The following is a 24,552-nucleotide window of genomic DNA, read 5'->3' as shown; positions in this document are numbered from 1 at the left end:
TCTGGGAGTTGTATTTTGTATCAACCTGGATAAATCTTAGTTTAAAAAAACAAGGTTGTTGTATTAGAACATCCTACTTTCAGCATGAATGGTTGCAAATTGACTAAAGTGTTGCCACAAATAATTATTTGTATTGTTTCTGATGCCAGGACTATTTGCAGTAATTGCAATGGTTTCATATTTTAGCCAGTATTACTTCTCCGTGAAATATCTGCTCACAGTGGCCTAAAAATGTCTTAACCCACCCATCTCCATTCTCACTGAGGTTGGCACGTTATTCTTTTCCAGGAGTGGGAACAGTGCCTTTGTGATCAATTTCCAGCACAGTAATATTCAAATGAAGAGGTGAATTTCATGTTGGTATCCCACTTTTCACTCATTGCCTTAAAAATGAATTCATGCTTGGCCTCAAAAAATGGATTAATTTTTTTGTGCAAGATGAGTTCATGCAGTAGAAAATGAGATTAATTTAGAACCTGGTACCTCCATCAGAAGTGTAGCATTTTAACTGGAGTGTATGCATGACAGGTTCTTCAGGTCAGACTTTTATCTCCTATATAATCATTTTTATGAGAATATAGCAGAATTTTACATCAAGGTAAAATGCAGAAATGAAGGGAGAAAGCAGGGAAGCGTGACACAATCCAATCATAAAATAATCACATCTAGTCATCTCTTTTGCTATGGTTGAAAATACATGCTTTGCTGCTCCTCCTTCTGCTCCCATTTGTAATGGTGGTGGTTCTACCAATATCGTGTTGTCACTCAGAGGGCAGAGGCTTTGAGCAGAGAGTTGGATTCTTGTAATATTGGGTTCAAGGAGGGACATCTGAGTAGTAAGTTTCTGCATCCTCCTGTTGCTGGTCAGGATGCTTATCATCATCACACTAATAATTTTACCATTCTTAACACGTTCTTGGTACTCATAGAATCACAGAATTCCAGGCTGGAAGTGAGCTCAAGGATCATCTGGTCCAATCTTTCTTTGCAAAGCATGACCTAGACTAGATGGCTCAGCACCTTGTCCAGCCAAACCTTAACACTGGGGAGTCCATCATTTCCCTGGGGAGATTATTCTAATGGCTGATTGTTCTCATGCTGAAGAACTTTCTTCCTGTGTCCACTCAGAATCTCCCCAGGAGTAACTTGTGCCCATCACCCCTCCTCTTTTCCATGGGACTCCTTGTGAAAAGGGAGTCTCTGTCTTTGTAGCCACCCTTTAAATACTGGAACATGGGGATAAGGTCTCCCTTTAGCCTTCTTTTCTCCAGGCTGAACAAGCCCAGCTCTCTCAGCCTTTCCTCACATGGCTGCCCCGTCCTTGGATCATCTGTGTGTCCCTTCTCTGGACCCTCTCCAGCTCATCCACATCTTTTTTGTACAGTGGGGACCAAAACTGAGCACAGTATTCCAGGTTTGGTCTGGCTTCTTCATTTGCAGTCCTGACCTAACACTTTCAAAGTTCATCTCTTTCCTCTTACTTTGCAATTTCTACCTTTTCTGTTGATGAAGGTCATGCTGTGGGAACTAGTTCAGATGATATGATGGACAGGAATAAAAATTTGGCCAGTCACTTTACAGAAGCACAGAATCACTCAGGTTGTGGGAACTTCTAGAAGTCATCTAGTCCAACCCTTCTGCTCAAGCAGGGTCAGCCAAAGACCGTGTCTAGTCAGGTTTTGAATTCTTCTTGCCATAAAAGCAGTAAGTTCCTTTCTATAAGACATCTCATGTCAGATATAGCTGGTGTAAGGTAAAAAGTAGGGTAGAAGGAAAAAAACCCAACATATTCTTGTCCTCCAGGCACCATGGTGTTTTACAAGGAGAGTGGCATAGATTTGTTCCTTTTGGGAATTGCAAAGGCAAACTGGGACACAGTGACCTGCCCCAGTCTGTGAAAATATGTCACAAAACTGGGATGAATTGGCTGACAGTGAAATAGATACTCAGCAAAATCTGTCTCTGAAGCTGTTTCTTTTACGAAAAGCAGGAGTTCAAATAGTCAATGCAGCTTTTCTCATGCAGAGAAAAGGGAAGGGCTGCAGCAAGCCAGAAACAAACAGTGAAAGGTGGAAGAAAGTGATAACTGTTGTCTTCCCAAGATACGAAAATGCGTCTGCTTTCTTGGGTTGGCAGACTATGGTGTTAAAAGCTTTTAACTCTTTTCGTCGTCCCATAATTGCTTAGGCCTGGGAAGGTTTCTTGGCCTGAACCACAAAATCAGATTTCCTATAAAGTAAAGAAGATCCTGAGTTAAGATTCATTCCTCTGAAATCCAAACATGAATAGACTCTGCACAGTTTTCATGAATGCTTTAGGGCTAGGCTAGGTGCTGTGCTGATGGGAGAGACATCCAATTCAGTTATTAAAAGGAAAAAAAAAGAAAAATAAACTATTTCAAAGTCATCTGCTACCTTAGTGGGAGTCAGTGAGAAATGAAACTAAACAGTATGAATTACCTTTGCTTGTGATCTGATATCCATAATTTCCCTACTAATGTAGCCTCACAGGATTAAAAGACCTTGGTGCTAACTTGCTAAGAGTGAAGGTGGTGCTCCCTGCTTATCTTTTTGATATTATTTAGAGGAACGGAAGCAGATGTGGATAACGCATTTGATTTACTGTCGATGGGGAAAACGTGGTAGCAGGGGGAGTTGGGAACAAAATGCAAACTCTGATTTTGCACTGGAAACTCTCTTTTATTTTTCGTTAGGAACTCAGTTTTGTGCTGGATGCTGAATATCCATCCAGGCTTGCTAAGGCATTGCTGCAGTGTACTCTAGGTAGATTCTTAAGCCCAGAACCAGAAGTAAACATAGTGATGAGTACATTTAGACATGAAGGCATTTAAATGTACAGATCCAGCTATGGAGCATGTTTACAACCAACTTAACCAATGTGTGGCACTGTGCCTGTTTGGTGTCAACTTCGGTATTTCATCTATTTGCTAGCTTTGGGCTTGAACTCATACAAACCAGTAAACCTTCAGAGATAAAATAATGGACTTATATTAGAACAATGTGAAAATCAAGAACAGCTACTGAGAGCAGTGCTCATTTATCTAATTTCAGATGCTTCCATCGGAGCCAGACATCCTAGCCTCCTTTTTCAGCTGAAGCAGAGAAATGGGCATTTCTGTAGCGATTCAATGGACATTCAGATGAATTGTGACCTAACTTAATTCATTATCTGTTTGAAGAGGTCACATTTGTTCTTATTGGATAATTTTGTTAGGATTTCTACTACAAAATTCTGGGGAAATTCTTTTGGGGGGAAGGGGTAGGAGAGCTTATGGGGCTTTTGCAGCCTCTCCCCTTCAAAAATCAGAATATGTCTCAACACATTTAAACACTTTTTCTAGGCCCTGACCAGTCTTCGCTTGAATAGCAGCTATTCCAGAAAGAAAACTTTGTAGCATGGCTCTCGCTCATTTTCGAAGAAAGATAAGCAAGCACCTAAAGCACTGTGCCTGGAAGGACATAGGCTTGAGTTAGGGAATCCCGCAGATGGATAATATTGCTTGGCTACATGTCACATAAACATGCTTCAGCTACTGATTGAGAAGACTTTTTCTGAAAGAACGATGAGCACAACACAACTAGTTTTGCAAATGTAATTTTAACCGAGTTCTTGCAGCAGTTTAGAGAAGCTTATCTCTTAATCTTTTCTATTTTCATTCTGATCTTTGCTTTAAAAAAACCCAACCTGCCTTGGTGTTTTCAAGGACTTAATTCTGAAGAGCGAAGCTGTAAGATGATGTAATACAGAGTATCATTTCTATCGGCAACAAAAATAGTCAGTGCAGCCAATTTTTTATTCCTTTCTGCTCTATGTATTTCATTCCAAGATGAGGCCCCAGTCGTGCTGTGTAATGATGTCAAATGGGTTTTTACTGCAGGTGGGAGTTCTCACCCACTCACTTCTCTTCATTGAGGGTGTCGGATAGAGAAGAGAGGATTAATTGTGGTTGCCTAAGATACCAGAAGTGTAAATGGAGAGAATGTTTTGGTGGTGGTACCTCTTGTCTGTCAGGGGTGGTTACATGTATCTAGCACAGGCACAAAGGAAAGCAAAGTGCAAGCTTGCTGGTATATTTCTGTTCATATTGAAAGTACACGGCATTACAGATTATTTTAATACATAATTTGACAACTGACATTGGAGGCATGGATTTTAATATTAGGGTTAATCTCTGTCACTTGCTGATAATTTTGGCTCAAGAATTTGTTAGTTTCCTTGTTTCCCATTTTCACAAATGTGTTTTTTTATCTAATCACAGTTAATTTCTTTTTTTACTATACATTTTCAAGATCATCTTAGATGTCTCAAAATTAACAGTGTTGTGATAAAAATCTCTTCATTTCAGGCTGGTTTGGATCACTAGCAACTATAAATTGCTTTGTTTGTTTCGCATCCTTTTCAAAAGATGCCCACGCAACAGGGGTAGGGGCAACATTTCCAAATGTGTTTTACTCCCTCTTGGCCTGGATTTGTCCTTCCTTTACTTTACGCCCAGTGCCCTGAGCAAACACCACAGGAAGGTTACTGAAAGCAGAGGCTACACGTAGCTGTCTCGCAGAGCCAGTTCAACACAGGGAAGCTTTCTTATGACCAGGTGCCAACTGAAAAGCGACTGTGGTGGTAAAGTAATGGTGGGCTGAGAGCCAACAGGATGGGGGTGTCATTTGCTTTGCTGTTACTTCACTTTTAAATATCATATTGCATAGTGCCTACTTTTAAATAAAATGGGTGGAAGCAAAAGAGACACAGAGGCAAGCTGCTCTAAGTTCCTGCTCAGGTTTTGCAGCTCCATCTCTTCATTTCTTCCCCATCCCCCAAAGAAGAGAAGAAAAACAAAGAAAAAAGCCTTTATAAATTGTACTTGTGTTTAGTTTTTATAGTATTTCCCCTAAACCCCCAAATTCTTAGTAGACACTAATTTACTATAGAGTTTTTAAATGTAATGGGAAAGGTGACTCGTGTGCTCTTCAGAAATGCTCTTGTAGCAGCCTCTTTCCCATGGCTGCATTATGGGTGAAGTGTAGCCCCTGTTGACACTGGCTTTATTTTCATGCACAAGTGCTTTAGAACAATTGCACGCGGGGACCAAAGAGAAGAAAAGACAGGGCTTGTGAACATCTTGCTGAAAACAGTGGCAAGAAGTAACTGTTGAGATGCAGAGTCTACATTTTTGGGGTGCTGATAAAAGTTGGGATGGAGTTTCCCTGTTTTTATTGGCTGCAATATATGGCATTTTCCAGTTTTTGCCATTTTCTCCACTGATCATGGGTGTTGCCACTATCTGTTAAAATACAGAATGTCTCAGCTGTTTTACCATCTGCATTACAGTGGGTCTTCAGAAACGTGCGGGGGAGTGTGCTAAGCTGGATTCAGAAAAGAGGCTTTGTTAAGAAACATCTTATTACCGTTTGTGTGTGGCACAGGCATCAAGAGAATATATTTAGAGATGTCTATAAATCTAGATTTCTCCTCCCCCCCTTTTTCATTAGTTATTGTTGAGAATTCCTCTTAGAAGAGGTAATGGATTTGCTTAAATCTGCCCTAAGGAACTGCTTCTTGTTGAATGTAATTATTCTGTCCTAAAAGGAAAAAGGAGAGGTCGAGATAAAAATGTGTTTTTCATATTCCTGTTTACTCAGAAGAGACTGAGGAAATCTGAATTATGAGTTAGGCTTCTTTCAAAATCAAAAGTAATGTTAGCTGAGAACAGTGTTAATCACAGTATCACACTGTTTCTTAGCAGTGATTCAGTTATTTTCTCCTGGTTTAGCTGCTTAAGAACATACTCAAGGAAAAGCATATAGTCAAGTTAATGTCTCAGAAGTCTCCTTTTCAGCATTAGTAATAGCAATCCTGTCTCCTCCTTGCACATCCAGGACTTTGATAAATCCTACATAGGATGCAGCATATTCTCTTACCTCTGTTTAGCACGTATGCAATTTCCAGTCAATTAGCATATTGAGTGAAAGCAATCGTTTCATTCATATGACTCATTTCTAGCTGGTTTTTTAATTGGATTGCCTGAGCCAGAGCCAAAGGGAAATGCTGATTTCTCAACTATTATCTTCAGACAGGTTGATTTGTACTTGCGCCCAAGTCTGACTCCTCAAGGTCACCTTTTTCTTTTTCTTTTTTCCCTCTTTCTTTTTATTCAGTATTTTGCTGAGGGTAACTTGCCAAAGGAGGTCAGATCTTGCTATTTTTGACTTCTCAGTTTCATTCCATTCTCCTTTTAATAAGCATGCTTTATATATAGAACAGCCTTTAATTCTGATTATTAAGGGAGCTCTCTTTTCTCACTGACTCTTTTAATTGCTGTTAAAATGGCAACAAACCCATTAAGTTAGGAGGTCTGATTTCTCTGGTTTTGAACCACCAGTCACTCTTAACTGTCAGAATTGAGCGTTGACATACATCTGCTAGGAAATCAGTCACCTAAAAAAGGTTAATCTTTTCATCTTAATAAGTTAAAGGCAATTGCCTATAATTTGCATTTGAAAATTCTGAAGAGAGATGCATTCATTAACACTTACGACTTTTTCAGAGTTGCTTTGAGATGTTGGACAGTCATGTTACAATAGCTGTAGAATAGCTTTCAAAGAGAAAAATCTTTAACGGGGTGTTAACTGTAGATCTCTGCCAAAATCTCATCAAATGCTGAACCTGGATATTTGTAAGTCTGGATATTCCACATCTGAGTGGATTTCAATACGATGGCTTTTGTTGCTCTCTGTAGCATTCCTTGACCATTGAATGACTTGTCCTGTCAGCACAGAACACAAGGTACAATAAATTTTGGAGATACTGCACATCTGTGCATTTATTCCTAGTGATTCCAGAGTATCTTTATTATTGTCAACATTTTTAAAACTCCGGTCCTGAAAGGATACTTCCATTTGAATGTCATCAGTCTTGGGACTAAGCAGTTCTGGCAGTTATACTGCTGACAACAGCTTTTCTCCTGAAGCTTTGGATATTCAGGAAATTGTGATCACAGTCATGATGCCACTGGGCATAACATGAGCAACCAACTCCAGCTGTGAGTGTTTTGAGTGGTTTTCTTCGTGGTGTAACATAAAGCAGTTCAGAATACAGTCATAAACACAGAAAGACGTTTACTCTCTCTGTTAGAACAATTTGTTTCTAGACCTGAAATCAGTATTGTTTAAGTAATGACTATACTTAAAAATAATAGATTTATCCCAGTGATGAAACACAATGAGATACATGAACCAAGTTCAAAGTTCACCTGTAAGACTGGTCCAGATCTCTCGGACACGTTCTGTGTGTTCCTTGTTCTTAGTAAACATCCACTGAGCTTAGGCATGGCTGGGCTATATAGCATGAAAATGTAACAAATACTTGCACATTTCAGGTTGGATTATTCTTTTACCTTACTTATATGAACAAACAGTGCTCCCCTGCATCATCCTTCTCTTAGAGAGAATTATTCCATTTGATAGAAAAGTAAATGTAGATGAAGAGTACAGTATCTCTTCCCAACATGTATGAAGGTTTGCTTTGCACAAGATCTGAGCCCACCTGAGAATCAAGTGCAGCTTCAAAATTCAACCGAGGAACATACAAATACATTTTAAAAATTACTTTGACAATAAATAAGAATCTTTTAATACAAAAAAACCCCCAACCTATATATAAGTATATATAAGAGTTGGGTTATCCACATTTTCCATTAATAGTTTATATTCTTAGTAATACAGATAGATTTTTACTTGTGTTTTGTTTATGTATTTTTTCTTTCTAATAGAGTTTCTGAAGTCATTATATATGATGTTTATGACCGATTTATGTTAAAATACCTGTTATGCTCAAAAACCCTAAGAAGAGTACTATTTCTCATTATCACCATGAAAGTGTCAAGTATGAACACAAAACTGATAAGCAGTATCATAAACTGATGAACATCAAATTTGATAAGCAATATCAAAGCTATTAGGCTGTGTTGTCTTCCAGGAGGTAGCACATTTGACCAGGCTATGTTACTCCTTGTGTTTGTTGTTTGGGACTCATCTTTCTAAAAATGCATTATTGTGTAGGTTTAACAGCTCAGCTTTAATATATGAAAATACTTTTGTCTCTAGTCTGAGGCAGTTCTTCCAGAGAGAACTAGGAGTAATTTTAAGTAGAAATTGGACATTAATAACTCTTGTTATTATATTTGAGTATATTATACTCTTGTATTGATTTGAGAGTAGCTGAGGGCAGAAAGGGCATGTGGAGATTATTAGTCAAGCCCACACTCAAAGTGGGGTCATGAAGAGCAGGGGGCTCATAGACATGTCCAGCCAAATTTTGAATATCCCTGTGGACAGAGGCTCCACAACCTCTCTTGGCAACCTGTTCCAATCACCCTTACAGCAGTACAGTATTTTTCATTACATTGTAAAATTTTCTCAGTTGATGTAATAATCCTGACATGAAATTACTTTTCAAAGACTCAGTTGAACTGATTTTGTATAAGCAAATAATGTAAGTGATGATTGATGTTATTCCATTCACACTATAACTTGAAGAAGGCAGCCTTAAGACTAATGAACATAGTATTTCTGAAGAGAATAAGGAGTGTTTTATAAATCCCATGTCTGCTAAAACAGCTATTTGTTTATTCTCTCTTCGGTTCTGTACTTTTGCTTATGCTTTTCGCTATTATTTGCATCTTTAAGAAATTACACTAATCTGTTTCTTACAACTTCATCTCCAGTGATTTCACGGCATAGTAATTACTCATTCACAATCATTTAGGAACAAATACAATCTAATGTGCAACTAGTTTTTTTACTGTATGGCATTGTGTGGTTGAGTGCATTGTGCTGGATCAAAAAAGACCATAAGAAGAAGACAAAAGTAGATGAAAAGTAATGAAACTGTGCCAGGATCAAGGTTCTGTTGGAACTTGTCTTTAGAGAAGGAAGGTGTATGAGTGTATGTGGCCCTGCAAAGGAAGAGTAACAAGGGATGCAGTTGCAGTTTTAGACATTTAGATTAGATATTAGGGAAAAAATTCTTCCCTGTGAGGGTGGTGAGGCCCTGGCACAAGTTGCCCAGAGAAACTGTGTCTGCACCATCCCTGGCCTGGTTCAAGGCAATTTTTTGAACAAGCTGGTCTAGTGGAAGGTGTCCCTGCCCATGGCAGAGGGTTGGAACTAGAGGAGCTTTAAGGTCGCTTCCAACCCAAACCATTCTATGATTCTGTGATCCATAAAGGACATCTAAAAGAGTTGTTGAAGTCAAGTGGCAGCACTGGCGGAATGATCACATGGTCATGAATAAACTTCAATTGGAAATTAGAGAATTCTGTGAGGAATTGCTGGGGGGAGCTCATTATTTCAGGATGAGGCTGGCTAGTGAATGGACTTAGGTGCCATGGCGGGCTGCAGCGATGAAAGGCTTGACCAAGGATGTTTCTTCTGTTCTGTGTTCTTAATGCCAAGTGTCTTCATTCAAGTAGTGGGAGTTTATTAATGGGAAAATGGGAATTTATTCCAAGCCTGAGTCATATCAGCGTGCTAAATTCTGTCTTGTAAGAATTAAATGAATTCAAGGAGGAGTATCTACTGCCCAAATAGATATTAAAGCTGCACAGGTTTTAGTCCAAGTGTGTTTTCATCAGCAGCATTGACAGAAATCAAATTTTCCAATTCATTAAGGTTTTTTTTCCTGACTTGTTTGAGTCCCACTGAAGTGCTAATATCTGAAGAAAAAAAAAGCTGGATTGTTCTGAATGGCAATACGAAGCTTTCAACCTTTCTGGCCATGGGACAAATCTGCCAAATGCATCCTACTGCAGTGACCCCTCAGTATACCCAATTTGACAAATTTGCCAGTAATTCAGGCAGGCATCTCTTTAAACTTGTCTTACTCTCTGTGGAAGATAGGTAGTATATCAAACAGTGTGTTTATAGGGTGCCAGTAAAGAAGTTTTTGCTGATAAAACATTGTTTCAACTCTTACTATTGACCCATTTTAGCCTGTTCTGACTGCAGTCCCTATTTGCACAGACAGAATGCTACAGTAATGCCATTGGGTTCCACCGTGGAGATAAGGACAACTGCGTGAATCACAGAGTCAGAATCACAGAATCCCAGGTTGGAGGGGACCTCAAGGATCATCTGGTCCAACCTTTCTTGGTAAAGCATGACTTAGATTATCTGGCCTGTCCAGCCAGAACTTAAAGGTGTCCAACACCGGGGAATCACCACTTCCCTGAGTGATCATTCCAGTGACTGATTGTTCTCATGTTGAAAAATTTTCCTCTCATGTCTGACTGGAATCACCTCAGGAGTACCTTGTGCCTATCACCCCTCATCTTTTCTATGGGACTCCTTGTAGAAAGGAGTCTCCATCTTTGTTGTAGCCACCCCTTAAATACTGGAAACATGGTAATAACATCTCTTAAGTGTACTCATAAACCCTGAGCCTTCTTTTCTCCAGGCTGAACAAGCCCAGCTCTCTCAGCCTTTCCTCACACGGCTGCCTGGTCCCTGGATCATCTTTGTGGCCCTTCTCAGGACATCTCCAGCCCATCCATCTCTTTTTTGTACAGTGGGGACCAAAACTGAACACAGGATTCCAGGTGTGGCCTGACAAGTGCCAAGTAGAGTGGGACAATGACATCTTTATCTCTGCTGGTGATGCCCTCGTTGATGTTCCCAAGCATCCTGTTGGCTTTCTTTGCCACAGCCGCACACTGTTCACTCCTATTGAGCTTGTGTTCCCCGGGACGTGCAGGTCCCTTTCCACAGAGCTGCCTGAACTGGGATTTAAGTAAGAGAAATCGTAGTAGATCAGGTCTGTTTCATCCGTTGTGTTAGACACCTTTGGGTGAGTCATGCCTTGACTTGAAGTGATGCTTTGTCATTTTAATCACAGACATTAGTCGTAGGTCTGTAACAGAAAAAAGAGTTTATGGGTCCTTGGACCTGTTACTTCAGACAGCTGCAGCTCATCCCAAAGTGGGAGAGGGGCTGAAATGGTCCAAAGTGAGGAATATGTTCAAGTGTTGTGACATGATTCTTCTGTTCCGGTGACAAGAGGAAAGATAAGCTGTGCTGGGGGAAACAACTGCATGGTGGGTGGGGACTTGTTTGCTCTTTTCTCGCTGCAGAGGACACCCCCCTTCAGCTTGTACATGTCCACAGGAAAAGGAAAGAGGGGAACAAATCGCTCATAGGTAGTACACTCAAGTAGACTTGCTTTTCTCATGCTTCATGCCTGGCATTAGTGCTGAGAGACTGGTGGTACAAGTTCCTCATAGTGGTAAAACAGAAGGCAGGTGCTTGGGCAATCTCTGTAATGTCAAATCATGGCTAGCACTTAAAAAATTACTTGCTGTGATTGAATGCTGTCTTCTGTTTCAAGATAAAGCCACAAATTACCAGGCATCCTGATAGCTTCATTGAGATTCAGCTTTCCCTTGATAAGCAGGGTGTTCTTCCTGAACTAGTCTCCTGAAGCTGTGGAATCACCTGTCCCAAGATTGCTACAAGATACCTGCAAGGCGATGGCTGAAGCTGTAGTCTGCTGCATTTCTGCATTCCCATTGCATGAGCACAAGAGCAGTTAGCATCCAGCTTCTTGGTGATTGCTGGTTCCTGACACGGTGACTAACTGCAGGGCCTGAAGGGCAAAAGCGTTGGAGGCGTGTTATTAGAATCTAGTCATGAGTCAGGACCTTTTTAGATGTCCTCTGGGATCCCTTTTCAAGAAGGAGATAGATGAGGAAAACCCTGCAGCATTACCTTGTGAGAGGCTGCTCTCTGCTGTGCTGTTCTTTATTGAAGCTGTTTTTCCAGGAGATGATAGACTCCAGCATGTTCTCCTGGCCCAACACAGACAAGGGGTGATGTCTGGTGCAAACCAGGGCACTTCTATGAACGGAATGATTTCTTTCCCATAACGTGCCAGAAAAACTCAAGAGAAATTCTTCTAAAATGTAATTCACTGCTGTTTAAATGTTCTGTAGAGGCAGTTTTTCTAAGGATATATTTTTTAGGCACTTACATGGATTAAATCTTGGGGAAAAAAAGTGTATTGCAGATGAGTTCAGCATGGTGAGATGGATCTGCAATGCCTGGGCTAACAATAAACTTCTGTGGTGAATAATTTTCCTCCAGAATAGCCTGCGTCCCATTATGATGGTAATTTTATAAGCTTTTATTACAGTGTCTTATTTATTTATTTTCAGCTTGGTTTCCGAGCTGTCTGTTACTGTCCCAAGTCTTGCATAGGCTGATCTCTTCACTTTAATTTCTACTCTGGGTTTATAGCAACTCAGTAGTTATTAAGTAAGTCTGGAGAAGTTAGCAATAGTTTTTCATAATTGTTCTAACTATTTAATTGTTTTAGTGTGAGCCAATAAGCAAAGTTAATGCACAGTGCTAAGAGCAAGAAACACAGACCATCCATGTTCTCTCATGACACTGCAAAGCTGCACCTTCGGAAGTCACACAGTCTGAATTATTGTATTTATTCTGCTTGGAATAGTCTCAATATCTCATGAGCCATGTGGCTTTTGGTATTTAGAGCCAGAATAGTTTCCTTTTGTTTCTTTTAGATGCAGGGAAGTCTCCTGATCCTGTTGAGACTGTTTCACACAGACTTAAACTATTCTGAAGCTCCTGAAGTGTATATTGGCTTTATCATTAGCTCTTAAATGAAGGCTAAATCAGGTGAGCCATTACCTTTTTTTCAGCTGCTTCTAGTTGCTCAATTCTTCAGCTTGTGCAGCCTAGTAGCCAGAATGGTGACATGGATTTGCTTGTTGGATAAAACAGGCAACTTGCAAGATTTTAATAACCTGGGAGAATAATTGTCTTATTTAGTGACAAATACTGCTACATTTTTCTGGGAAACAAGCAGTGTAAGTATAATATTCTAAGTCTCAAAGCAATGACAGTGATGGAAATGGGTATGAGATTGTTGGATCAGATTCTCTTTGGTCTTTCAACCCCTTTGGTCTTTCTCCCATTTTCCACAAAAGGATGGGTTAATTTGAATTTCATTGCTTTTTATCCTTAGGGAAATATCAGATGATCAGCATTATTGTGGAACTGTGCCCCAAAGGAGGGGGACAGGTGTTGTGTTTGTGCTTTCACTTCACACACGCAGCAAGCTCATTAATTTGTGATTTCATTCATTTTATGGGGAAGAGGCCACTGGTCTCTGTCACTAAAAAGCAGCCATGATTGATCATTCGGGGGCAGAAGGGGAAAATATTCAGAAATTAGTTATATGAGCATCTTAAATTAACAGTGTGCCTACAAAGAAGCTTTGTTTTTCCCTGGAGGAATGCTGAAATTGATGTTTTTAACCTCGTTTCTGAACACCTGCCACTGTTTTAGTGGGGAAACAATGCATTCAAACTGACGTCTTTTTGTGTTCATGAAGGCAAGTACATTTCTGTCTGACAATCTGTACCAACCCAGCTGCCACAACAACCCAGCAGATGGGAGATGGGAGGAAACGGGTTACAGAAATCTTGCTATCGCATATGCAATCTTTGTATCTGACAGAACTTGTTCGTTGGTCTTCACTAGGTGAAACATAAGTACCGGTGCTGCTCGTGAGACGTGTCTGAACAGAATAAAGTGTAGAGCACACAACTCAAACCCCTGCATCTACATCTCGTCGCCGACTTTGTCTTGTTAACTGAATGCCCCTGAAGGCCTAGAGCTGCACAGCAAGACAAATTCAGTTCAGGGGCTTAGATCCATGCACTCTAGTGTTCACACAGGTGTCTGCATGGAGCCTGTCAAGTCTTTCCAATCACATTTTCGTGCTGAGCTGCCTTTGCAGCAGGTCCCACCAAATGTGCAATGAACTAGCTCAGGAACAATGCTAACTGATTCGTGCTGGCTTCACTAAATTGCCACGTTCTCATGGTGCTGGAGCGCATGAGCCCCTCTTGCATCTCTGGGAAAGCGATCAGGCACAAAGGAAAATGGAGAATCACCACCAGTATTATCTTTCTTCTAGGAGAGGTTCTCATCTTGAAGGACGTCACCACTGGGCTGTTGTCTGGTCTGTGTTTCTTTGACACTGCCCTCATGGAAAGGCAGCTCTTGATGTCCAGAGCAGACCAGTGTGCTTGTAAGACAGGTTTTTATCCAGAAAGAAAGGTATTATCCAAGTTTTTTAAGGCCCAGGGAGGTCTGCCACATGTCTAGATTTGAGTCAGTGGCTTGCCAATATAAGAGGTGTTGTGAAAGCCTTTGATACCCGATAATGAAGGGAGCACTGGCGTTATCTTCTCTTCTCCAGATGTGAAGAAGAGTCTGGCAATGGTGCCAAGTGTGAAACAGATGAAATGACTGACTTAAATAACTTAGTAGATGTCCATAATTATGGTTTCAGCTGATAATGTGATGGTAGCAGGCCTAAACTGTCGTATTAGTTTTAAGAGATTTTTTTCCACATTGGCTGCATCTGCAGTGAAACTCAATCTCTAATATTGAAGGGATCACTTTTCTAATGGGATTCCTGCTTCTCCATGTGTGCCAAAGAAGTAATAGTATTTTAGAGCTGCTATTTTATAGCTGAAACAGTGTTCACCCTCTATTCTCAGATGTACATTAGGACTTTTTCTTAGCATTTCACAACTTGGATTACTTGCAGGACATAACTGAAAGTTGAAGTTAATGCTCAGGCAGAACTAATTTCAAGGGAAATCACTGAAATGCATAACCTGCAGTTAACACTGATGTCCCAGTACAGACAACTAGGGTGAGCTGCATGGTACTGCAGTTGCAAAAGGTATTTTGTGATCAAGTATCTCTTTAGATCCCTGCTTTGAAAGTTGAATATCTAAACCTCCTTCAGTGTTTAAACCATTGGGCGAGGGCAGGAGGACGTCCTGCATCTCTCCAGGAAGTGTATGGGGACTCTTTAGTGTGCCTTCAGAAGTTATATTTCATGCACTTACCAAAGCACAAACAGTAATGGACTGTATTTCTTAACCACTTGTTTTTTCTTACACAGCTAAGAGTGTGATATCTATCTCCTGAGTAAATGACAACGTAACAATTTCTAGCAGTGCTTTGCTATCTTTGTAGTTCTATAAAAGAAGAGGAAATTCTGCACAGAGAGTTCACGTTAGTGATTGTCAGTCCTTCTTATTACAGTATATGTTATGTGTAGTTACGTGGAGCTCAGCGTAAGTCAGCAGCTCTCAAGGGTCTTGTAGAAAAATAAGATTAAAATACATTTTAAATTCTTAGTAGCTGCATTTCAGTTTCTTTTCCTTCTTTCAATTGTGTCAGTAGTTCAGCTTTGGGGATGTTTGTTTAAGAAACATTGATATTTGTAGCAAACTACCAATGGTGTAAGTTTACCCAAGAGTTGTGTCTCCCATTTTAGTCATAGAATCACAGAATGGTTTAGGTTGGAAGGGACCTTAAAGCTCATCTAGTTCCAACCCCCTGCCACAGGCAGGGACACCTTCCACTAGAGCAGGTTGCTCCAAGCCCCGTCCCACCTGGCCCCCGTCCAACCTGGCCTTGAACACTGCCAGGTAGGGGCCAGCCACAGCTTCTCTGGGCAACCTGTGCCAGGGCCTCACCACCCTCCCAGGGAACAACTTCTTCCTTATAGCCCACCTAAATCTCTCCTCTGTCAGTTTAAAGCCATTCCCCCTTGTCCTGTCCCCACAGGCCCTTGTCAAAAGCCCCTCTCCAGATTTCTTTTCAGCCCCTTTAGGCACTGGAAGCTGCTCTAAGGCCTCCCTGAAGCCTCTTCTTCTCGAGGCTGAACAAGCCCAGCTCTCTCAGCCTGTCTCCACAGCAGAAGTGCTTCAGTCTTCAGAGCATCTTCATGGCCTCCTCTGGACTCCCTCCAACAGCTCCACATCTTTCTTAGGTTCACTCAAGAACAATAGCTGGGCAGTACAGCAAAAGTGAAAATCCACTGGATTTGTGTTTTGAGTGAGCATTTGTGTTGTTTTACTGCTCTTGAAGACCATGCAACCTGTTCTTTGTCCTAATGATAGAAAATGGCAGTGTTGCAGGCTTGGAGATCCATGAGTGCCGTGCTTCTCGGAAACTGACTTGGAGGCTTTAAACACCTGGTATCTTCAGTTCTATAATAGAAGATAGATGGAACAGTCATGTCGTGTTTTCATTTTGCTGTGTTAGTTGTTACAGAAGTCTCATAATCCATGGATGTATGTTGTTTAAAACAGGTGCAGTCACTTCAGTGTTAATGATCACTGAGTCTAATGTGTGTTCCTACCTGAAAGTATTTGTTGTGTATATTTATTTTAATTTTTGCTTGGAAGTTGTTTTAATTTCTGCTTGGAATTATTTATAGCAGCCAGCATGAATATGTTGAGCCAGAAGTTTCGATATCAAGTGATTTACTATAATATCTTCATGGAAATAATATAATTTACTCAGTGCAATAGGGATTTGTAATATATTCAGTATGGGCAATAATACACATCACAGCACCTGATTTCTCTTGGCTCTAACATAAAGCAATATGCCTGAGTCAATAAAATAAAGGTGGCCTGTAGTTCAGTGAGCAAATGAGAGCTTTACTGCTAGAACTGTTGGTTTATTCTTCATGCAAAAATCAGAATTACAGTACCTTCAGGCTGGTAGTTATGCCAGGGGAGACTTGGCCCAGCAGACAAGCACTATATGTAAATACTTTACCTGAATATTACCTTCATTAAGAAACAATAAATTTCACCTTTTATTCCACTTAATACCACATTTGCACATTATGAAATGAGATAATAAGGTTAATTTTTGAGAGCTTAATTTTGTTGTATAATTTTTTATTGGATAATTGTTAATAATTTTTTTTTCTTGAGTGAGTGGAATCTCACTAGTTGGCTACAAAACTGCCCAGAAAGCCTTCAGACTTGTTTTGCATGGTTAAAAGGTTGCAAGCATAGGATGGTGCGGGCGGAGTGTTGTCAACATCAGTAGTTTTCCTGGGACAGAGCTTGATGGACAGCACTATTTCGATGGACAGCACAGTAAATAGTGCTGATCAAGGGGAGAGCCTTGATCCCACCCCATATAAAGTTGAACTCTAAGAAACATAGTAGTGCTCATTATGTTTCTACATTCAGTTGGAAGATAGACATGTAGTTCATAGAATCATGGAGTGGTTTAGGTTGGAAGGGACCTTAAAGCTCATCTTTAAGGAAGGGATACCTTCTACTAGACCAGGTTGCTTCAAGCTCCATCCAGCCTGGCCTTGAACACTGCCAGGGATGGGGCAGACACAACTTCTCTGGGCAACCTGTACCACGGCCTCACCACCCTCCCAGGGAACAACTTCTTCCTAAGATCTCATCTCAATCTCCGCCCTGTCAGGTTAAAGCCATTCCCGCTTGTCCTGTCCCTACAGGCCTTTGACAAAAGCCCCTCTCTAGATTTCTTGTCAGCTCCTTCAGGCACTGGAAGCTGCTCTAAGGTCTCTGTGGAGCCTTCTCTTCTCCAGGCTGAACAAGCCCAGCTCTCTCAGCCTGTCTCCATAGCAGAGGTGCTCCAGTACTCAGAGCATCTTCATGGCCTCTCACTCCAACAGCTCCACATCCCTCTTGTGTTGGAGCCCCAGAGCTGCACTCAGGATGGCAGGGGGGGTCTCACCAGAGCACAGTAGAGGGGAATTATTAATTCAGATTTTCAGTTTGGGGGAAAAAAGTGGTTCTTGATGTTAGTGTAGGAGATTATATATGTGTTTCTACCTTAATAGAGGCTCATAGGATCAGAGGGAAGCTCTGTCTGTCACTGCCAACATCTTTCATAAACTGTTAACACTCAGCCTTAAAAGATGCCCATCCCCACAACTCTTCTTTGAAAATCTGTCTGTAAGGATAGCATTTCTTCACAGCTGATGCAGTCATATTTCTTTCCTGTTGCTTAGCTTAAATACTCCTGAGAGGGTGTTTTTTTTGCCCACATTTCAGTGTTTAGATAATTCATGTTACATAGCAATTATTTTTTTCACACCTTTGAGTCTTTGTTAGCCAGACAAGCTTCTTGCAAGACAGGCAATCCCTGTCATCCTCTCAGCCCTTCTCTGTATGCCTCTGCTTTCCAGGGAGATGAATTCAAACCGAATTCCCAGAACTGTACAAAGTATTTCAGTCTCACTCTTAACTTACAAAGCGATGTTCCCCTGGCTTGAAACAGCTTGTTTGATATTTTCTTCTGTTTTAAACAGGCCAGTAGATGTTCAGATCACTTTCTTAAGTATAATGGTTTTATCAGCTGCATCACCAGCAGCCTCAGAGCTGTTGCTGCAGGTACTCCTTGTTGGAAAGAGACCTAATTTCATGAGCATCTCCCCATGACTAAACAGCCCCAGACCTTCCTGCCATAGTAATCCTTGAGCCATCTGTGGATCTTTTGTTATCCTATTACTTTATTTCTGTTGGGATCAGGAGAATTTAACAGAAGATCGATGAAACTTCCACTTGTTTAAACATCTTTTCCAGCCTTAGCATTACACATCCTCAACCCATTCTAGTGAGAACCCTACACTGTCAACGTGTCACGACTTGAGACAATCACTGATGTCTTCCGCTTGTCTGACAGGTTCCTTTTCTGTCTCACATCTGCTGCTCTCAGCCATGCTCCTTTCGGGCAGAAGACCCATCTGCTCTGGATCCACTTTGGTTAAAGCCTGTCAGTCCTTACCAAGAAGTCCCCAGCTCCAGGATCTCCTTCTCTCCCTTCTGGTCTGTCTTCTGCTTGTGCCGTCATGCCTCCTGTCCTTTCACATTACCTGGTTATGATTTGCGTTCTCTCTTGGTTCCTGCCTGACTTTGTTTTCTTTCTCTGCTTACAGGACTACCTGCTTGTCTCCTTTCTTGTGCCATCTCTCTTCAGTCCTCACCCCCTGTTATAACAGAATTCTTCAAGGTGTTTTGCAGACCCATTCCTTCAGACTCAGCCTTGCTGCGGTCAGTTTTATTGCCTTCTCTGGTTGCTGACTGTGTTGAGTCTTTTGACTGATCCCTTGTTTAGGTTTTCTGACCAGCTCTCCCTCCAGTGTGACAAAAAGCAGGGAACTTCTTCCTATACCCCAAGCCTAGAGATCTAGAGTACCTTCCACAATCACAGGGTGACTGTGTAACAACAGTGCTTACAGAGGACTTAATGACTCCAGAATAAGTAAGTTAGTTCCTGTAGAGCTCTCTTGAAGAAGTTAGTGGTATCTTTCAGCTTGCACTTGAAGTTCTCTGTCCTTGACGTTCACTTTTTGAGCTGGGTTATTGATTCAAGGAAGTGTCTGGATGCCTGTTTCTTTGAAAACTACCTTACAGGTCTTCCTGGCAATAATATCTTCATATCATCTCTGCATCTTTTTCACACAAACCCTTTTTATATCAAAATGGTTATGAAAATAGACCTCGTGTTTTCAAATTCATTTGCTTTCCCTGAAGAAATGGGGAGATGTAGGGGCTATGCTGGGTCAGTAAGAATCAGGCAGTCATACCTTGCTGATGTCTCAAATTACTGAGGGAGGGTAGCTATGGGTATAACCCTCCACTGAAGGAATTCTGCTAAGGAATAAAGGATGAGTGCTGAACATCCCATGAAGCATTTCATTGGGATGTGTCCAAATAGCACATGTAGCACCTGGTTTTATATAGATTAATTCCATCAAAGACACGAGTCTTTATAATTTATAGACTAGAAAATATTTCACAGATTATTCAGAGCACAGACAAAAGGCCAGAAATACAAATAAAGGCCAAGACCTCACAGCAGTTGAACCTTTTGTTTTACTCAACAGCGGGCTGTACAACACACTTGGTTGTGCTCCCAAGAGCCACATAACAAAGGAACCCTGTTGATGTTTACTTTGGCTCAAGGCAGAGACAGTTGTTTTAAATGAGTTAATAAATGGAGCAGGGAACTATGATGGGTGGTATAATCTTTTCTCCTTTTTTTTTCTTTCTCTTTAGGTCACTCAGATGAGTCGTCCAGACTTGATTCTCTTTCTCATGAAGTATCTTATGGCTTTGGTCGTTGGGATACCCTCTGTCTTCTGGGTGGGAAGCAAAAAGACCTGTTTTGAGTGGGCTAGCTTCTTCCACGGACGCAGGAAAAAGGAGTGCGTATCGATACAGAACTGGTTGAGTACTGGCAAATAATCTCTTCCCTTGTAGTCCTGGAAGAGCATTTTGGTTAGTTTTTCGTGGAGATAAGACAGGGGCGGGTTTCTTAAATGTTCTCTCACTATCCAAAATGGAGGAAGGAAGGACAAGACAAGCAAAAAAGCCCTGAAGAAATGTCCCTTATTTTTCCAGAACTACGCTTTGGTCCCAGAATCAAATCTGCATTGCTCCATCTGTTTTCAAACTGTTTTTTAATAAGAATTAGGTTTCAGTTGAGTAGTACATCTCTGCTGCGAGATGGAATGAAAAGGTGTTGTTTATAAACGTGCTTATCTAGTCAACTGAATCAGACATTTAAACTGAAATTAAACCTAAGTTCTTTTCACCATGATCACAATTAAAAGCACTTGTCTCTGCTTTTAATCTTCCCTTATGCGTTAGTGCCAAAGCACAGTTCAATAAAAATCATGAGAATGTCTTACAGCTTCTATAAGGTTGAAATGAATTTACACTAAGGTATGGCATAAATTTAGAGACTATCTATATGATATTGTATTAGCTATGAATAGCTATTTTCGTAATTGTAAATATTGTCTTTTAAGTAGATGTTTCAAAATAGATCCACAAATACAATGAGCCTTTAAGTGACTACTCCGCAACTTTGACGTGTCCATCCTTAGCAGGACTGGCCCTCTGCTGAGGTTAAATTAAAGTACAATTACCTCCTGCAAAGTTGGAGTAAATTTTTCTTTATTCAGAAGATCACCTACTAAGATATGCAGGGAGTTAACAACAACTTAATGTTTTAATACATATGTTTAGATAGGATTTACAGAGCAGTGACATACTCATTTGGTGGGTAGAGGGCAGGCGTGGAGTTAGTGAAGACAGAGGAGGCTGTTCTATAGGCCTGGCTATCTCAGTGACTCTTGGTGTGCCATCCTCTCTCCTGATGCTCCTAGGCAGCCCAGGAGCTCCCACACACAGGAGTGTCTGGCTGGAGCCACATCCCCTTTTGTTTCCCCTTTGAACAGTAAGAGGCAGAGCCGCTACAAACCTCCCTCCTTAGGTAGCCTGTGATCCTCTGAGAGCAAGAAAATTAAGAGGAGGAGGTAGCCAGGTGGAGGAAAAGGAACATGAAAGAATAATACAGAGAATGGGAGGAGAGGAAAAGGCCTCCCCATGAAAAGAGATTAAATAAAAAAAAGGGAATGTAGAGGATGTGATAACACCTCCTTTCATCATGCCATGGTGGAGCGGCCAAGTGTGTGCCCCGCTGCCAGCCCTTCCCAGCAAGGGGGTTTGGCAAGCAGAGACTGTAACCACTGATCTAAGGGCTACAGCCAGCCAGTTATGTGTTATTATATATGTTGCGTGTCACCTGGTGTTCTCCTCATGCTGCCAGTTTTAATCCAGATTTTAAATGCTTATTTGAGCGAGGAGGCGGCTTCTTTCCGTGTTCCCTGAGAGGCAGCTCCTGGCTAATCCAAGCGAGCTGAGCCACAGCACTAGTCCAGGGATTTGTCTTGCAACAATATTCACAAACTAAGGCCATAAGCAAGTACACCACAATTACTCCACATATCTAGGCTAGAGGATCAGATGCAGGGAGTGGGGAGGCTTCAAGAATATGAACTTTACTTAAATATCCAAATGTTGACGTGCTTCAAAATTAGGCAAATAGGAACATTATAATGGTCTTATTTGCCAAGCTGTAATATAAAGTAGTTACAGCGCCGTTACTGCAATCACTTTTCTACTGCAGTCATTAATGGTAACTGCTCAAATGATGTGTCTTGTTCAGGGTTGTAAATGAGAGTCGTCAAGTGCTGCAGGAGCCAGACTTTGCTCAGTCTCTTCTGAGAGACCCCAACACCCCCATCATCCGGAAATCCAGAGGCACTTCTACCCAGGGCACCTCAACTCACGCCTCCTCGACCCAGCTGGCCATGATGGATGACCAGAGGAGCAAGGCAGGCAGTGTCCACAGCAAAGTCAGCAGCTACCACGGCAGCCTGCACCGCTCGCGCGACGGCAGGTACATTTCTTCTCTTTCAGATCATGTAGAAAATTGGATAAGCCTCTGCAGCCAGATGTTTGGCCATCATGTTGCTAAAACTGGAAATTCTGCTACTATTTAATTTCTCTGATTGCATTTCCTCTCCCTGTTATGTCTGGATTGGAAAGAGAAAAAACATCTTGATATTTTCAGAGTCAGCCCTGATCTTGATGAATTACATGGTGTGAATGTGTTCAATGCTGGTTTTCCTGCATGTGGGAAAAATAGATTTGTCCTAAAGGGATGATGCTCCAAAGGCTGGAGCACTTCTGCTATGGAGACAGGCTGAGAGAGCTGGGCTTGTTCAGCCTGGAGAAGAGAAGGCTCCAGGGAGACCTTAGAGCAGCTTCCAGTGCCTAAAGGGGCTGACAAGAAATCTGGAGAGGGGCTTTTGACAAGAGCCTGTAGGGATAGAACAAGGGGGAATGGCTTTAAACCAACAGAGGGGAGATTTAGGTGGGATATAAGGAAGAAGTTGTTCCCTGTGAGGGTGCTGAGGCCCTGGCACAGGTTGCCCAGAGAAGCTGTGGCTGCCCCATCACTGGCAGTGTTCAAAGCCAGGTTGGACGGGGCTTGGAGCAACCTGGTCTAGTGGAAGGTGTCCCTGCCCATGGCAGAGAGGGCTATAACTAGATGATCTTTAAGGTCCCTTCCAACCCAAACCATTCTATGATTCTATGATAAAGTCAGCTTGGTATTCTTGTGGCAGCTTTTCTCTGTGTGTAAATTGATTTTGTTTCTGTAAATAGGCTTAGACCTGCTGAAGAAAACAGTAACAGAAGTTACCCACTCTAACTTGAGGTGTAGTTAAGGCTTAGAACATAATTTATCATCATGTATTTTACTCACCTAATTATCAATACTATACATAGTGCTGTAGTAAAAACCAAGCCGCATGAGGAGTTGAAACAATTTGCCCAGGGCTGTATTGGTGGAATGGCTGAGCTACCCAGAGCATGACTTTTCACTACAGCAGAGGGTTTGTGTGCGAGCACAGGCACCGAGATTTATTTACATTCTTTCATGACTATGGCAGTAACAACAGTAATAATTGTCCTCTCTTGTTCTAAATCAGGTACACTCCCTGCAGCTACAGAGGCGTAGAAGAAAGACTACCTCACGGCAGCATGTCACGACTGACTGATCATTCCAGGCACAGCAGTTCGCATCGGCTTAACGAACAGTCACGTCACAGCAGCATCAGGGACCTCAGCAGCAACCCAATGACACACATCACACACGGGACCAGCATGAACCGCGTTATCGAGGAGGACGGCACCAGCGCCTGAGCCGCTGGGTGGGAACAGAGCAGCTGCTGGGGGCACGGGCCCCTCCTCAGCAATGTCCTGGCACTCAGTATTACCATGCCTCTCATCGGGTGCTGATTTTGTCCATCAGGAAGCTGAAGCTTCTTCATGTTGAAGCCAGTATTCTTGTACTTGAGTCAGTGCTAGTGTTCAGCAATCTTGAATTATTGAGTAAAAAGCCGGCTGCCTCCTTTGAACCTACCTGTAGGTAATTATTTATTCAATAACTGTTACTCATCAGACACCGTTGCTGAGTTTCTTAGTCTTTGTTGGAAAAAGCCTCCCCCTGCCTCCGATGGCTCTGTGTGTCAGTAGGTGTTCCCCTTGAAAACTGGCAGGGTCATGCTGAGATTTTTCCTTCCCAGGCGCAAGGGAACTCTTGAATATGGAAGGCATTCCTCCCGCACCTCCCGGATTAGATAACACCCGTCCTTGTCTTCAGCAAGGGGGAGGGGATGCGTGCTAAATGCCATGTAAAGGATGTCTGTGTGGACCAGCAGGCATTTCTAATGGTCACACTGGAAATGCAACATGGGGATGAGTGTTTTGGAGAAGGAAAGGAATCTCTGCTGAGGATTGTGCCAGAGTGGTTCAGGCCCAGTTGCTGGGATGGGGTGGGGAGGGTGGGAAGAGCGAGGCAGGGAAGGGTGATTTTTTTATGACTGGGATTGTCCTTGCTTTTTTACAAAAGACTATTTAAATTTTCTACTTGTTTACAGTTTCTGTAGGAAGAGATCCGTTTTAAAACCAGTTCTCTAGATCTTAGTTGGCCACTTATTTTTTAGATTAATGTACAAAAGCTGAGATTGCCTGTTCCTGATCTATTTAAAGAAAAAAAAAATACTTGTAAAGCTGGATTTGTTGCCCAGACAGGAATGTACAAACAGAACAAAACCTGCTTATGAACCCCATAACCTGAGTGAGGAGGGCTGAGGCCAGAATGGATGCAAGGAGTTCAGTCGGGTGGCCCACTTTCCTTGCACCGTCAGGGCTATTTTTGGGGAAGATTCTCTTTGTGCAGAGCAAGAATTTATGCAAGAATTTGGAAATGGTGGGAGAAATTGAGG

General features: G+C 41.7%; 1 protein-coding gene across 1 annotated transcript in view; it reads left to right on the top strand.

Moving 5' to 3' along the window:
- FZD3 (frizzled class receptor 3) overlaps positions 1-23,467 on the top strand; it is a 55,609-nt gene extending 32,142 nt beyond the window's left edge. Inside the window, exons 4-6 of the mRNA XM_010023060.1 lie at positions 19,967-20,115; positions 21,924-22,157; positions 23,254-23,467. Of these exons, the coding sequence (XP_010021362.1) occupies positions 19,967-20,115; positions 21,924-22,157; positions 23,254-23,467 (597 nt within the window). The remainder of the gene's footprint in view (positions 1-19,966; positions 20,116-21,923; positions 22,158-23,253) is intronic.
- Positions 23,468-24,552: the final 1,085 nt, after the last annotated feature.

This window comes from Nestor notabilis, unplaced genomic scaffold (genome assembly GCF_000696875.1).
Source record: "Nestor notabilis isolate BGI_N333 unplaced genomic scaffold, ASM69687v1 scaffold1351, whole genome shotgun sequence".
NCBI lineage: Eukaryota > Metazoa > Chordata > Aves > Psittaciformes > Psittacidae > Nestor > Nestor notabilis.
The sequence above is the reverse complement of the archived record's forward strand: the minus strand, read 5'-3'. Positions and strand labels throughout refer to the sequence as shown.